At 43.1% G+C, this 15,977-nt stretch overlaps 1 protein-coding gene across 2 annotated transcripts in view; it reads left to right on the plus strand.

The window, feature by feature from the left end:
- The window catches only part of Dnah7 (dynein, axonemal, heavy chain 7), a 236,519-nt gene that overhangs the window by 46,129 nt on the left and 174,413 nt on the right, over nucleotides 1-15,977 (plus strand). For both annotated transcript variants that reach the window (XR_001233192.1, XM_005373280.2), the window contains 6 exons: nucleotides 1,869-2,052; nucleotides 2,609-2,788; nucleotides 7,025-7,297; nucleotides 7,997-8,124; nucleotides 10,098-10,176; nucleotides 13,214-13,438. Coding sequence is in view for 1 of the 2 variants with exons in the window: in XM_005373280.2 (XP_005373337.1) it covers nucleotides 1,869-2,052; nucleotides 2,609-2,788; nucleotides 7,025-7,297; nucleotides 7,997-8,124; nucleotides 10,098-10,176; nucleotides 13,214-13,438 (1,069 nt within the window). In the remaining variant the exon portion in view is untranslated. The remainder of the gene's footprint in view (nucleotides 1-1,868; nucleotides 2,053-2,608; nucleotides 2,789-7,024; nucleotides 7,298-7,996; nucleotides 8,125-10,097; nucleotides 10,177-13,213; nucleotides 13,439-15,977) is intronic.

The raw sequence follows: 15,977 nt of genomic DNA on the forward strand, positions 1-15,977 counted from the left end.
TAAACCTGAGGCTTTTTATTCCTTTTATTATAACCAACTCCAAATTTTTTAAACAGTTTCACTTTGTTTCTATTGGTTCAGGTGGGAATGCTAGAAAAATCTGAAAGTTCAGCTACACCCGTCTTAGGGCCTGTGACTTTTCATGTTTTTATCTGTGCATATGTAATTGTGACTGCAGCCGAGATAAAGGAGATGGAAATGAAGTAAGACCCTATTTCACACCATCAGCAAAGTATTGGGGTTCAGTGCGTGACGCAGCTTGTTACTAGGCATTCCTTTCTTCTGACCCTGGTGTCAAACCTAAGTGGCCCTTCGTGCACGAACTCTCCTCTGTGCCTCTCCCCCCCCCCACGACCTGTCTTCCAAATGCCTCAGTGTTTTGTTCTCGTAGCTCCTTCCTCCTATTTCTTTACCTGCATTCCTTCTTTCCCTCGCTAATCTACAAGCACTTTAAACACTGAGGACTATTTTGTATCCCAGTGTTTCACACAGAACAGAGATTCATACAAATATTCTCGAGATCATGAATGAGTGATTTTAACGCACGTGTTCTCTTTTCTCCAGCCGCCCCTCTCCCTCTCCGGCCTGCGCCTGCTGGGTCTCGGTTCTCCTCTGACCTGCGTGGCCTGTCTCCCTGTTTCCCCCAAGGTTTTCTTCCTGTGCGGCTTTAACAGGGTTTCCCCGGGGCAGAAACTTCTACTGTGGCTTCATCTCGGAGCTCCCCAGCTCTGCGAGCGTCCTCTTGGACGGGGCCCAGGCATTTCTCCCTGTCTTCGAGGGCAGCGTCCCTCTTGTCTGTCCTCCCCGTGTGGACCTGTGAGGATCGGATGCACAGTGCTTCCCCCCTTATTTCCACCTCAGACTCCTCCTCATTCCTTCCTCACTGGCGACAGCGCTGTCTTCACCAGGAAACCGTTCTCCCAGGAGTGAAGGAAAACTACCTCTGTCCCCTTTGGCCTGGTGTCTGCTTCCTGCTGTGCTGCACTTGCCTCATTACTGTGAGAAAAAGGATGATGTTTTATTTTTCCACATCCCCTGCAACACTGTCCTGAGCGTATAAGAGGGCATTAATACGTATTTGTTAAAAGGATGAATAAATATATAAATATAAATTAATATAAATATATTGAAGCTTAGATTTGCTGTCTTCAGACATTTAGGCAACTCCTGAAATTATATTAAATATTTTAATCCTTTATTTTTTATGAAAGCAGGTACCAAGGTTCCTTACCCTTGTAGTACTGGACAGGGAGGGATCTTACAAGCTGAGAACTTCACTAGCTGTCATCTTGATGTGCATGTGAGATCGCACCGTTCTTCTTTCACCGTGGAGTTGCACAAGCTTTTCTATCATATGCACTTGAAACTTTTAGATCGATCTCTCCCAAGGGAAAGGGCAAATAAAATACATGATTTTGTTGATTTGTTTTTAAGCAACGGTTGAACAGAATAGTATGAAATACCAAGTGGGCTTAAGCTCTTTAACCAGTTATTCATATTATAGCTTTAAATTAACAGATATGTCCCCCAGAGAACAGTTAAGAGAATGAAGAGAAGTATCTCAGAATGTCCAATAAAGGTAGTTCTCATATTTCTTCAAAAAGTGCAGGGACCATTGCTCCGGAAGTAAGATTTATGTCTTATAGCGTGCCATCATAGAGTCATTTTCTACTGGTTATGATTTAAAATTTCCTTTCCTACAGAAGTGAAATATTCCAGCACTCACATTTCAGAGAGTGGATAATGTCACTTAGCAATATACCTCTTTATGATGACCTTTGGATGTCTGGAAATTACTGTTGACGCTTAATGTAAAAGGAGTAATTCACCGAGAGTATTGACTTTTAAAAGTCCTTTGTTCTTTCAAGGTGGTTTCCAGAAGTGCAGAATATTTATTACCAAGGTAATAAAAAAAAGCAGTTGCCGGCCAGTGACAACAGTGCCAAATTGGAGTCTTTTTTCAACTGTGCCGCTACGCTAATGACTTTACAGCTGCAGGACCTCGCTTTAGTCTCCATGCAGGATTTCACCGACCTGATTGCACAACCCCCCGTGAGTGTGGTTCCCTCACCAGCGTGTGCTCCCCGCCTGTGTAGTTCAGTTCTTCCAGAGAGGAAAACAGTGAACTGTCTTTAGCATTGAGGGGGCAGGAAGTACGTCTTTAGACCCATCATACTTAAGCTGTTAAAACAGTTCATGTCAACTCACATACTTGGGATAATCATTTATCCTTTAGGAGTAGGGGAAATAAGTAGAAATTCCCACAGTGGGGGAACTGAGGTCATGAAGGCTGGCAGATTCTATGGGTGGTGCTCTCTCTTCTGGAAGAATGTCTTTCTCTTGGGCTTGTTTTTCCATGGTTCCAAAACCCACTGCTAGGCATGTTGTCCAGTGTTTGAGATCTGGGCCATGTAGTTAACCTGTAGACCTAGAAGGAACAAGTCTGTCTGTGGTCACTCTTGCTGCTTTCAGTAGAGCTCCAGGCTTCCCTGTCAAGGACAGAAGAGGAGGTGTAAGTACACACAGTATATTTGTATATGCAGTTCTAGTTATGGCTGTGTGTCGTTACCTGCGGTTATATACGTAAACATTTTTATCTGTTTCGTAGGATTCTATCAGAGCTTTCGAACACCCTGGTTTCATCATGAGGCTGATTCTTGATCACGACACCATTAAGTTCGAACCTGAATTTGAAGAGTATATCGATATCCTCGTAAACGTTTACGATGTCATGGTTAAGGTTGTCAGTTTTGTGCCAAGAGTGGAGACAAAATTGTACTCCAAATGGGTAAGTGAAAGAACCTTCTTGCTTGGGTTTGCATAAGGACACTCACTGCAGGTAACTTCTGGAAGGTGTTGACAGGTGCCCTCTGCTTCTCATAACAGGAATTGCCTGGGAATACCGGCTTAGAAAAAAAATGATATGACCATTTCTCATCAGCTTGTCTTGTAGAATACATGACCTTTCCCAGGCTTCTGCTGGACTCCACAGACTTGCTGAGGGTCAGGGTTCGTGTTGTGAGGGGGTCGAGCCGCTGAGGGTGTCTGCTTAGTACTCAGGCCATTGGCTGTAGCCCTCCATATTTTCCAGCTCTGTGAAACTGTCCTGTGGTTGGTTACCCACCACATTACCTTAACTTTCTCCATTTAAATAGTGAGTGCTCATCTCTGTCCGTCTTGTCTAAGCCATTTAAACATTACATGAACATGTCTGAAGCTTCCTTAGCTTTCAAGGTTTTTGAGTTTTGCAATGTTGATCAGTAGCTGTCTTCTTCCAGTTATATTTTTAAAAATAGTTTATAAGATATTTGGTGTATGCCCAAGAGTACAAGGATACTAGTGTGTAAATGTTTACACAGTCATAAAACTAACACCTGTGTAGCTGTACCCCAGTCTAAGGACCAGAGCGTTCCTGACACCTGGAAGCTCTAGTACTCCTTGTTACTATCTCTGCTAGCCTCTGCTGTTCCTTCCTATTTCCCTTCCTGTCCTGCCTTCTAGCAAAGAATCATCATCCTGAATCTTGGAGTTACTACTCTTAATTTTGAAAAAATGGACTTACTAATATCTTTATATCCCTAAACTATTTCTGTTTAGATTTTCCCTATCTTTGTAAAAGTTGAGTCATCTTACACGTAATTTGTGACTTCCTTTATTTCATGTAACATTATAATTGTAAAAGTATATATTTTGAGTATATTATCCTCTTCATTGAGCTCCTAATTTTTATTTTCTCATTTTCAGGAATTCCATCTAGTTCTTTTGAAATAGTTCTGATTACTTTTGATAAATTTTTGGATTTATTCATAGATTCACTAAGCTTTTAGTTCTTTTTATATGTATTAATTATTTGATTATTTTATATTTGATAATTCCCATATCTCTCTTCTTGGCCTGTCTGATTCGTTGTTTGTTGACTCCTGATTCTGGTGATTTATTTCTCTGGCTTTTTTTCCTCATTATTATGGGATTGCAAGATGTAATCAAACAATATGGTGAATATTTAAGTGAAAAGAAACACATCACAGTAAAGGACACATTGCCTTTAATCCTCCTCAGAATACTCCCTTCTCTTTGAACACACTTTTCCCATTGTTCTTGGCACTTTGTGAAGCAGCTCTGGAGTCCTCTTTCGGGAGTGTCTCTAGCTACTCTGTCCCAGCTGCCTTGATGCCCTGAATGGATTCAGAACACTTACTTGTCATGGGCATTTGGACTTCAGGGAAGAATGTCCAAATGTCACAGGGTGCCGGGTCCCATGGATAAAGTGGGTGAAGACCCACTGTCATGTTTTCACGAGCCTGCCTGCAGGTAGATGGCACATGGCAGCAGCTTTCATTGTATTTTTGATCACAGACCCTCACAAGAGCAGACTTCCAGGGCTGCTCCGGAAAATGGTGAGGACGGGACGAGTGTGTCAAAGTGAGGGCAAGGATTTGAGAGGGATTAATGACAGCGTGTCTCTTAACTCTAATAATTTTTTGAATTTAAGCATTCACCCGCGCACCCCTGGCAGCCACATAGGGCTTTGTAAGTAGCCTGAGGCTGTGGTTTAAGTTGTTTCCTGCAAAGTCTGCATACTCTGTTGATCAGTGCCCTGCAGACTGAGGATTATCTTTTGGGGAAACCTTTTCTAATGACTTTGTGGGCAACAGTGGTAGTGTGAGCACTCATTTAAATCTGAGAATCAGCACTGGGTACAACCTTTCAAAGCAACTGTGGTTTTCCTCTCTACTAAGCGACAAGGCAAAACAGTTCATTTTCCTTACTTTTCTCCCCTCAAGGGCTTCCTTAGTATTTGAAGATTTGTCTCCTCGGATCCTTCAATTCCTGTGTTCACCTCCGGTGCTCCTGGTGGTGCGCGGGGTTGAATCACATTCTCCCGTGTCTCAGGCTGTGGCTTTGTCCCCCATGGCCCCACCCCTGCTAGAGAGCCTGGGGGCGGCGACGTCCCTTCCCACCGTGGAACCTCTCTCAGCTCCTTCTTTCTCCCGTGCTCCCTCAGCCTCCCCTGTCTTGTTTAGCTTCCTAGGCCGTCCATTATGAGATAAAAGGTTAGCCCTTTTCGGCATATTTGTGTGTTTTGAACAAGTTCGTTGTTTTCTGCATATCTGTTCTTCATGTTGTCCGAAGTAGAAATTTCGAGAAACTTACTGTTTGCTTTGTTCTGTGTGTAATTCCAACTCATTTGTGGCCTTCTTTCTAATATCCTGCCTTTTCTCAAGAAGAATTTGAGGTAGCTAGTGAAACAGACAAATAGCAAAAGTTACTCAGAATTACCCAGCTCTCGGTGGAGAGTGGTAACTGTTGTCATGGTTTGAGTGGACACAGTTGCTGTGACTTTATGCTTCTAAGAAAGGGCCCTACACTTCCTGGGTTCCTAACGTGAAGAGGATACTATGACAAGTCCAGAGCAGGATTAACATTCACACTTTTCAGGGGAGAGTGGTGTTTTTCCTGTTGTCACATTCTGAGCAGAGGATCTTTCATGGGACCTGGAAATGACTTCACAGCTCTGTGCACCAGCAATCTCTGGTGACAAATCCTGGGGCTCACTGGAACCCCACCCAATGCATCCCTTGGTGGTTCTGACGGTCAGTGAGGACCAGAACCAATGATAATAGACCATTCTGAGTAGACTAATCACACACAGAGTCCATCATCTGTGGCAGAAGTTGAGGAAGTGGCATTCGTATTGTTTGGCAAACCAAGCTGTCCTACAAAATAGCGTTTCTTTGAACTAATAGGAGCGATCAGGCTTTGTATCAAAATTGTAATTTCTATTATAGTTGTGAAGTCCTCATATCTAATTTTATTTAGAAAGATTTGTAGACTTTGCAAGTTAGACAAATTAATAAGTTTAAGACACATTCTATAATGAGCTTTAATGAGCTTTCCAAAAAAACAATTCTGCATTGCATGCAGTACATGGTGTAGGCGGCCTTATCCAAGGTTTCTGTCCTAGAAAAGATGGGATGGAGCGCTACTGAGCACAGGGGCTCAGCGATGGGTGACAGGGCTCACTGTTACCTTCCTGCCTGGAGCCCCGAGCACGATTAGTTCCTCAAACGCCCACAAGGGGCGCAGCCGGTTTATCTGCCCGGCAGCTGAGCAGAACACCCAGTTCTCTACTGTGGATTATCCACTGAACGTTACTGATAAAAATCCCTCCTTCCAGATAGATCTCTGGAGAGTAGTAATTCAAGTGATAGTCATCGACACAGTTGTTGTTTTCTTACTTAAAAACAGAAGATCTGTTTGTCCTCTGGCCCACTCTCGCCCTCTGTTACTCTATTGTGGTAACAGAATGCAACTTCTTTTATTACTGTATGTTTGCAATACACAACAGCCTCAGAGTCACAGAGTCAAAGATTGAAGATCAATGGATGAACCAGCAGTCTTTGTTCTAGATGCGTACTATATTTCTTTTTTGTCTCCTTAAGATGAAAAAGTTCTGTGATTAAAAAATATGACGATATAGCCTAGGGTAGTGGTACATGCCTGTAATTCCAGCACTTCGGAGGCTGAGGCAGGAGGATTTCTAGGCATTGGAGGCCAGCTTCAGCTATATAATGAGTTCAAGGCCAGCCTGAACTACATAGCAAATAATATCAAAACAAAACAAAACAAAACAACACATAATGGTATGACATTGAACTAGTGTATTTTGTTTTAATAATATGAAGTATAAGTAGAGCCTTAGTAACATATAATTACACAAATAAAATGTGGGTTTTGCTGCTTATAGTCTAAATCTTATTTTGTATATATTTTCAAGCAACTCTTCTCTCATCCGTAATGAAAAACTAGAGCCTGAAGGAAGACCAAAAATTATATGAGACCCCTCATTGTAAAACACTGCTTTGATTAGATTGAATATCTGCACATAGATTGGAGATGTGGAAATAAAAGACCTTGTAAATTTAAAAAGGCAACGTCGTCGTAAGATTGGCATTGTTACAAAGACAAATGTCATGGCTCAAGAATTTTAAAAACTGTACACTGTTCTCTGCCCTTTCTTCAGGAAAGTAAGTCTAAGCCAACCACTTTGAAGCCCATAATTCTGGACGAAATCATAGAAGCTCACAAAAACAAGATTAAGGAGGTGGTAGAGAGGGAGAGCGTGGCCCCGCTGGAGCACCTTCATCTCTACGACAAATACGACTTTCTAATTTCCAAGAAAGCTGAGCTCGACACTGATGTGTTTCTTGAGGAAAATCACCATTATGAGAGAGTAATAGAGGAGATTCGTAAATATCAACAACTAATAGAGGACATACAGTACACGTCTAGAAAGGTAAGAGGCTGGCCTTGCGCCGCTGTCATCCGTGTCTGTGATCGTCTCTCCGTGTCATTAGCATGTAGTTTTAGAACGCACGGCGTTGCTGTCCACAGGAGCGTGTGTATAGAGCTTGTGGTATGTGCTTGGCGCTGCGGTGAAACCTGGGCATGGGGGCACATTTGCCAGGGGCTGCTGATGACAGACACAGTTTTTGTGTGCATGGAGTTGGGTCTCCGCAGCACTAATCTGAAAGCACTTTATATAATTCCAAGAACCTAACTTTTTCTTTGCTTCATGTCTATAAATCCTTTGGAAAGTACAGCATCTGCATCAAAATGTGCTTGCTTCTGCAGAGCAGAGTACTAGTAATAATTTAAAATTTTCCTCCTTTGTCCTTTTAAATATTTATCAAATTTTCTGCCGTGACCGCCTATTACTTTTTTGTACAGAGCAAATATAACATTTGAACCCCACCTTATCTTTTAGCAATACCTCAATTTTCTGAGGTTTTAAAAATTCAGTATTGCTCTGAAACGGAATCAGCAGACAGGGTAACACATTTCAAGTGTATTTATACAGAGGATGAAAACAAAACAACTCAGCCTTGTGAGGTCACACCCTGCAAAACTCAGTCTTAGGAAAGTGCCAGCATGATGGGAATCTGGTCTTCCTGTTTATTTCTCTCCATGTTGATGGAGCATTACTACGTTGCAGAGTGTCCGCCTCGGGATGTTTGAGATGCACTGTGAAGAATTAATCAGAGCGCTGGTGAAACGAGCAGACACTATTTGTGGGAGACTGATAGCCAAGATGTACAAAGACCACCAGGAACTGAACACAAGGTAGTTATGTGATGTCTTCACTTTTTAGGGAGGGAAGCGGCTGCCACTTGCGGAGGCAGTGGGTGAGAGCCGAGTCATGAGCGATCCAAAAGGGATGATCAAGCCAAATTCACTTCTGCTTGGCTTCCACTATCATTTTGTGATATGATTATTAATTTTGTCTCTCACCACGAATGTGCCTTCTTAATTGTCGGAACCGAAGTGTTATTAAGTTGTGTTTGTGTTTCTTTTACACAACTCAGATGGACATTATCTAACTTCATATTTTTAAATTTGTGTAACCAGGGTATGAAGTGGGTTTTCAAAGTAGATTTACACAGCAGTTGTCATGAGTCCTAAGATTCTCAAATTTGACATTTTGTCTGACCGTCACTACCCCTCAGAGTCACGGTGCTTGTTATTTTAAGTGGGAACTCTTTTGTTGGCTAAGCTGCGGACTTTTAGGGATGCTAACCCCTGTCAAGAAGACACATTGACTGGTAATATGGAAAGTGAACATCTGGTTATTTAGGACAATGAGTGTAACTAGTGCCCCTGGCCTCCCAGCCACTGGTGCTGCAGTTGCTTTGAGAATGTCTTTTTTATCAGTTACAGAGGGAAATACTAGAAATAATCAGAGCATTTTTATGGTTAGGATATCAGAGAAAGTAATATATAATTTAAAATATTTATCTGAAGATGGGAGCTTTATTTTACAACCCTGTGTTAGGCATAGGTGTGGGCTTAAATTATGAATAAATGTGCAGAAGGAACTTAGAACATAGAAAGGAAATAAAATACAAGCCAGTACATTGTGACTGGGTGTGGTGAGCTCTGCACTCAGGGGTAGAGGGAGAGCAGACCTGACTGCCTCTCTCAGGGCTGAGTGGGGGAAGGCAGGGATACGTGTGAACTCACGCTGCAAGGTGAGTGTGACAGTGAAGCCTGCAGAGGGCCCTGGGGTGCAGCTGAGGAGTCCTGATTGTGTGGCTGTCACAGACCCTGGGGGAAGAGAGGCCCAGAGGAGGCGGGGATGCTGGGGTCTTGTCCAACAGCCAGCATCTTATTTTTAGCCTAAAGCACGTTTTCCTCTAAAAGTACTGGGAGAATGTGACAGGGTCTTTGCGCAGAGCTTCTCGTGCAGGGTGAAATACTCATTTCACCTTCGCAGCTACTTTTCTTGCTCTTTATGCGCTCGCAACTGAAGGAGAAAAGTTTCACCGGGGCTCACGGGTCGCAGAGCGTTCGGTCCGAGTGGGTTGGCTCCCAGGCAGGGCGGCAGGGCAGGGTATCAGGGCAGAGATGAGGAGGAGCAAGGGCGATGGACCCAGGCCCTGGCCACTGAGACGCCTCTTCCCACAGACCCCAGCTCCGCGCAGCAGTCAGCTCAAAGCCCAGGTGACCCGGTCCCTCAGAGCCCTGCCAGTGCGAGCAGGAGCCTCGAGGATAGCGAGGTGGAAACAGGAAGTCCTCTGAGCTCGTGCCGGCCACCTTTGCGTGTCTTGCTTCATGATGCGAGACCAGTGGCCCTGCAGAGAACCCGTCGGGCCGGGTCCAAGAGCCGCGACCTGTCCCCTAGCCCACAGAAACTCCGTGTTTATTTGTCCCCAGCCCCATGTCAGCACTCCCCTCCTTCCTTGTGCCACCTCCACTAAATCTCCGTCAGGTCTCTGCAGACTCCATGTTGGAGGTGGTTGCTGCTTACGATCCGTCTTCACCCTGCACCGCTGCTCTGCGGGCCATTACTCCATCTCGTTTACTTCTGCATCCCTGTCCCTTAATGTTGTAGTTGCAGATGTAATAGGTGCTCATTACACTTGCACTGAATAACGAACTAACTGAACGCAAACTTGCATTTAATTCATCTGATGATATGCAGATAAATTATGATTACTTTGTTCATGTCCTGGAGGATTAGAAGAGTAAACAGGAATGCCCTTTGGAATGAAATGTAACCACGTGTCTTTTCATATCCATTTTGCCTGGCGATTTAGGCTATGTGAAGAATTTGAGAAGATAGCTGAAAAAGCTCTCAGCACCCCTCCAAACACAGCAGAGCTGATGGAGATGAAGGTATCGTCCATGAACTCTGGCTGTGTGCATGTCAGCTCATTATTGCCGCAGTGGAGCAACACATCACTCTGAAAGCTCAGACAGAGGCTGAAAGTCGTTACCTTTTGAATGCTTTGTTCATGGGTCTGCACTTGGCGATTTGGACTGGACTGCCCTGGGTGGCTCCCCTGTCTCAGTGGGGTTCTCTCCAGAGCCCCCCACTGAGTGGTGACAGCTGGCTCTGAGATGGGTTGGTTGGTGGAAGTGTGACCCAGCATTCACCTTCCCACGCCTGTTTCTCAGACCCCAGCAGGCTCACCTGGGCACTTTCTCATGGCGTGATAGAGACAGACAAGCAAGTAGTTTGCAAAGCCTGTGCTTGTGTCACGTTAGCTAACATCTCACTGTCCTGAGGAAGTCGGCGTGGAGGGACGCACGGGGCATGGACACTGGAGAGGGGAGGTACTGGAGTGACTAACACGCGTGTCTCCCTGGGAAGAACTGTCAGTCAGTATCACCAGACAGGCACAGGGCGGGACTGTCCAGGGCGACCTGAGATGTATGGTCATCCTCATTTTTTAATCAACAAATATTGAATTCTTAACCAGTATTTTATTTTGTTTTCTGTAAGAGCTGTATTTTGTTATAATTAGCATTTTCTGTGGTAGCTTGCAGAGATCTGTTAACACTTTGAGCATAGAATTTATGGCAAAAGATTGTCTCACTTTGATTCTTTTTCATGTTACTTCTGTGAAGTCTACCTAATGGCAAATAAAAAAATGCCCAACAACTAGTTAGTCACCATTTCATTTTTATTCTTCTCATTCTTACAGCATTTAGCTTTTATAGGATTCTTTTTTTCTAGTATTCCAAAAATCCAAAATAAAGTCCTCTTATTTTTAGATTTTAAAATATTTGAGTGAAACACCCAAAACAGATAAAATTACTTGAAACTCTGAATAGGCAGACATTCTAGTAATTATGTATACCCAGTCTTCATTCACTTAAATAAGTTTGTTAAAAATCAGTAGAATCAGTTTTAGTGTACACCTTGAAAGAATTTTGTTTTCTGTGAAGTGTTTGGGTTTAGATTGTGTTTTTTAGTATGTGTGTGTGTATATGTATGTAAAACACACATATATATTCTTCTTGTAATATTCTTATATTTTATATTAGTTATCATAGGCCACAATGAGATTTTTTGTTCACAGATGATTTTAAGTGTAGTTAGTTCTTAACTGTGAATTTGTCTTCATTAAAGGGAAATTCTTTTGGAAAGTGGTGACTGGCTGTGGAGAAGGTCATTTGTTTGCCCTTAGAGCCATCACTGGAAATGATTAGGAATTGGGACTTATTTACTGTGAACTTCCCTCATACCTACTAATCTTTAACAGAATTAATAAATAGGATTCACTATATAGCTTTTAAAACATTTCTATATCATAAAAAAGTTATTCCTGCAAGAACTAGTAAATTCAGTTAATATAGAAATCAGTCATTCATCATAACTATGGGGGAGCTGGGGATTAAGCTCAGTGGCACAGCATCTGCCTGGCAAGCGCAAGGTCATGAGTTCGATTCCTGGTACTAGAAAAAAAAACCCTGAAAATATCATAACTATGGGGAAATAAAAATCCATTTGACTACAAATGAAAGCTGGTTGAATTAAAATGCATATATATTTCCAGGGAGACATCTGTTGTTTATGAAAAACCCCATGGTTCACATCCTACTTATTTCGATTTGCACCACAAAAACATTTAGTCTCGCTAGAATACTGTCATATTGCTGAAATATTTCTAGGCAGTTTTACTTTTTAATTGTAAAAGTGACAATTTAAACAATATAGAACTGTGAAGATCATAGAAGTTCCTCCTTTTCTATAACAACTTTCTTTACCATAATATTCTTTATACTTTGCTGTGAGTTCTTCTCTTTCCACACTTCTTTCTCTGTATGTTTGCAGAAAGGTCAGATATAAAAAACAAAACAAAACAAGAAACAGACAGATTGGGAGAAGAGTAAAGAACTTTTATAAAAAGAGCTGTGAAATTTTTTATTTAAAAAAGTTAGAGTTGTTACTTCCTGGACGGAAGCTAGGCCACAGGATAGAGAAGGTGAACATAGGTGGTTGCAAGTAATTGCCTTTTTTCTCATTTTTTGGTGGGTAGCAGTTTTCTTTGGGAATTTGCATCATTAAAATTTGTATAAATTTAATATTTGAAAAAAAGCACTTTGAGAGAACATTTACAAGTATTGGTGGTGTATATTTATCTTGTTTCTGTCCATGCTCTTACTTTCTGAAATCCCTACCAATCCATCAAGTCTGATTTTTTCTTTTTTCTCTTCCTGGTGCAAGCAGAGTCTGTGTTGATAGTGTCGTGCTGCTGTTTCTTCCTCGGTGCAGTCTGGCCCCAAGTTCAACCCTTGAGTCTTCCACCCTCCTGCCCTGCTGGAGCCCTGCAGGCTGCTCATTGCCCACAGGGACCCGCTTGCCCCTGGGCCCACCGTGAACCCCTCACTTTGCAGCCCTGCTGCATTTGTTCCTCCTGCTCAGCCTTTTGCCGCTCTGCTGATCCTCACATCTTCACCCTGTCTGCAAGCCCGCACCTGCCCTGCACTGGTCCCCGCTAAGCATCTCTGTGATGAAACCACCCGCCCCACAGGGCACACCTTGCGGGACTTTTGCTGTTTCTGTCACTGCATTTCCAGCACCTGGCACAGTGTCGGGCACTTGGTGCCCTAGAATATGATTCTGGAAGAATAAATGAAATCATAAGAGAGTGTATGGTTCTTACCTCCCATGAACCGCAGCATCCCCTCTGGTTTTCCGTTGCTTTCTATGTGTTGCTAAGTATTTTTTTTAAGACTTTTCCCCTGCCTTTTTAGTCGGGTGTCTGGAGAGAAGAGAAGTAAAGTGTTCTGCAGTCCCTTATCTGGAACCAAAAGCCTTTCTTCCTACTAAGGCCAGGCATATTTATGCAGTGTGCTTCCATGGGCGATTGTTTGACATGGGCTGCTCCTTAAAATGCCATCTGTCCCTTTTGCTTCCCCACAGGCTTACATTCAGAAAGTGGAGGCAACTGATATGGTTGAGCTGGGGCAGAGACTAGTGGACTCCAAAAACTGCCTCGCCTTCCTCATTGAGTGCAGCACCTTTTCTCCGGCAGATATCAGGCTGAACAACAGTGTCTTCCAGTGGTATGGAAGAATGGGAGAGATCTTTGAAGAACACAGGAAAATCATTAAAGAGAAAACAGAACAGTATCAAGACGGTCTTAAGGTAGGCATCACGGGTACAGATGTTAGATGATTTTCATTCTCTGAGATTGTCTAAATTTTAACTTTTTACATAGCACGGCCAACTCCTTTGTTTCCCAGGCCATATATCGTACCTTTCTCCTACTGTAAATCTTAGAAGAAAATAATGCACATAAAGTGGGATCTTTTACGATGCTTGTTGGATGATTAAGAAGTGAGTGAGTAGTCTAGATCTATATGGGGTCACGTTTTGGTTTTCCAAGGTAATAGGGAGAAAGCTTTGGAGAACATTGCCCACAAATGACAGTTAATAAAAACAGCATTTATCTTATATAGTTTGCGGTAGTAATTTCAGGTTTTTTATGTTAGCAAGACATCCTTGTTTTCTCGGTGAGATTCTCCTTCATGTCTCATACTCACTCTAACTCTCCAAAACACTGTGCCCAAAGCTAACTTTTTTCCTTTTTGTATCTTTTTTTTTTTTTTTTCGCCTTTTTGAGACAGGGTCTCGCTCTGCAGTTCAGGCTGGTCTCGAGCTCACTTTGTAGCCCAGGCTGGTCTCAAACTCATAACGATCCTCTTGCCTCAGCCTCCTGACTGCTGGGATTACAGGAGTGTGCCACCATGCCTGGCAATTTTTCCATATAAGATGTAAGTTTGTGGGGCTGGGGATTTAGCTCAGTGGCACAGCGCCTGCCTGGCAAGCACGAGGTGATGAGTTCAATTCCCGGTACTGGAAAAAAAAACCAAAACTAAAAACAAAATATAAGTTTGTGACTTGCCTCTGTGTCTCTGCCCAGCTCTGCCTCCTTCCTGTCTGAGCTCCATTTCTGTGACCTATTCATACCCCAATCGATGTCTAGCTCTCTGCTGCACCCCCCCCTCCACTCCCGTCCGTCTCCCCAGCATGCTCGTCTCCCTGGCACACCTCTGGGCTCAGCGCAGCACCTCCTTTGCTCTCCTGGCACCTGAGGGCACCTCCAGTAGGCTGGTGGTCGGGCCATGATGCTGCTGATTTTCGGTCTGTCTCCCTTTTGGTAGTCGGGTCCTTGAGAGCAAAGTTGTTTCATTTTTATTTTTTCTCCATTCATATCCACTCACCAACGCCGTGACTGACACATGGCATCTTAGTCCACTTCATGCTTCTAAATAGAATTCCCAGACCTCTCAATTCACAAAGAACAGAAGTTTACTTCTTACCCTCTGGAAGCTGGGAAGTCCAAGTTCGAGAGGTCTGCATCCTTATTGCTGTACCGCTGGATGCCAAAAGGCAGAAGGACTAGTGGTCACAAACACACACTCGTGAGAGAGAGAGGGCAGGGGAGGAGGAGGAGGGGACGGGCAGGGAGGAGGAAGGCGAGCCTCCCCTTTCTCCACCCGCTCCTGTGATAGTGGCATTAACCCATGCGTGAGGACGGCGCTCACCTTGTGAGGCTCCCAGCTCTCATCAGGGTGCTGCTAGGGAGTATGTTTCCAACTCGGGTCTTTGCGGGCCATGCTGAAACCAGAGCATGCAGGGCTACCGTGAGCGCTCCACCCGCTGCCGGAGTGGCTCACGGAGTCTCAGTCTCCTTCTACAGAGGAAGAAGTTGAGATTCCCACAGATTAGGACAGTGGCTCCAGGTCAGCCCGCTGAGATGTGCTGTGGTCACAAGCTCTGCTCTCCCCCTGTGCCATACTACAGAAAGTACAGTTAATTCATGGAGCGTGCTTCTTGGAGAATAATTAGTACACTCAAAAAATCTTTTAAACTATGGGCTATGTTCCTGATTTACGTTTAAGGCATTTCAAAGAATTTTCAAATACGTGGGAAGACATACTGAATGCTAAATGTTAGATGTTTAAGTTACAATATAATAGACTCTTAGAAGATGGCATGGCTAGGTGCCCCAGAATTGTCTGTACTTTATTGTAAAGCATGTTATTTCAATAAACTATGCATAGTGTCGTAGGAAGGAAGTTTTCCTTCCCCCAAAGGACCAGAGCAATAAATTTACCTCTATTAAAGAAAAGAGGACATAAATCAACCTAGATAATCTATAAAATAAAAAATCTATTTTTGAATAACCCCGATTTGACTTTTGATATTTCAGTCATAGCTATTTTTAGAGCTATTTAAGTTGTGATGGCTTACCAATGATAACTTCATAATAAGAATTTCTCAGTGAACACATATTTTACGCTGGAACATAAACTGTTAGGCTTTAAAATATAGATTTATTTACCTTATGCATTCCGTGATGAGAGTTAATGGGACCAAAAACCAACCAGTCTTGGAATATCATGTTTGGGACTTGTTCTTGGAGTTGGTGTCTGAGGATTGGAAAAATTCAGTTTTTCCCAGTTATCTATGAAAATGCAACAGGTATTTCCACAGCTTTCAAATGAAGCAAACCAGAGTCTTCTTTTAGTTCCATATTTATTATTATGAGATTGTCCAAATGCGAAGTCATTTGTTAGCATAAATCCTTCCGCATTCTAAAGAATACCGTTGTTTAGCATGTTCCTTTCCAGTGTCTGTTGGAGCTGCCTGCATAGATAACACCAAGGAAGCCTCTCAG

This window comes from Chinchilla lanigera, unplaced genomic scaffold (assembly GCF_000276665.1).
Source record: "Chinchilla lanigera isolate Chin_1 unplaced genomic scaffold, ChiLan1.0 scaffold00002, whole genome shotgun sequence".
Lineage (NCBI taxonomy): Eukaryota > Metazoa > Chordata > Mammalia > Rodentia > Chinchillidae > Chinchilla > Chinchilla lanigera.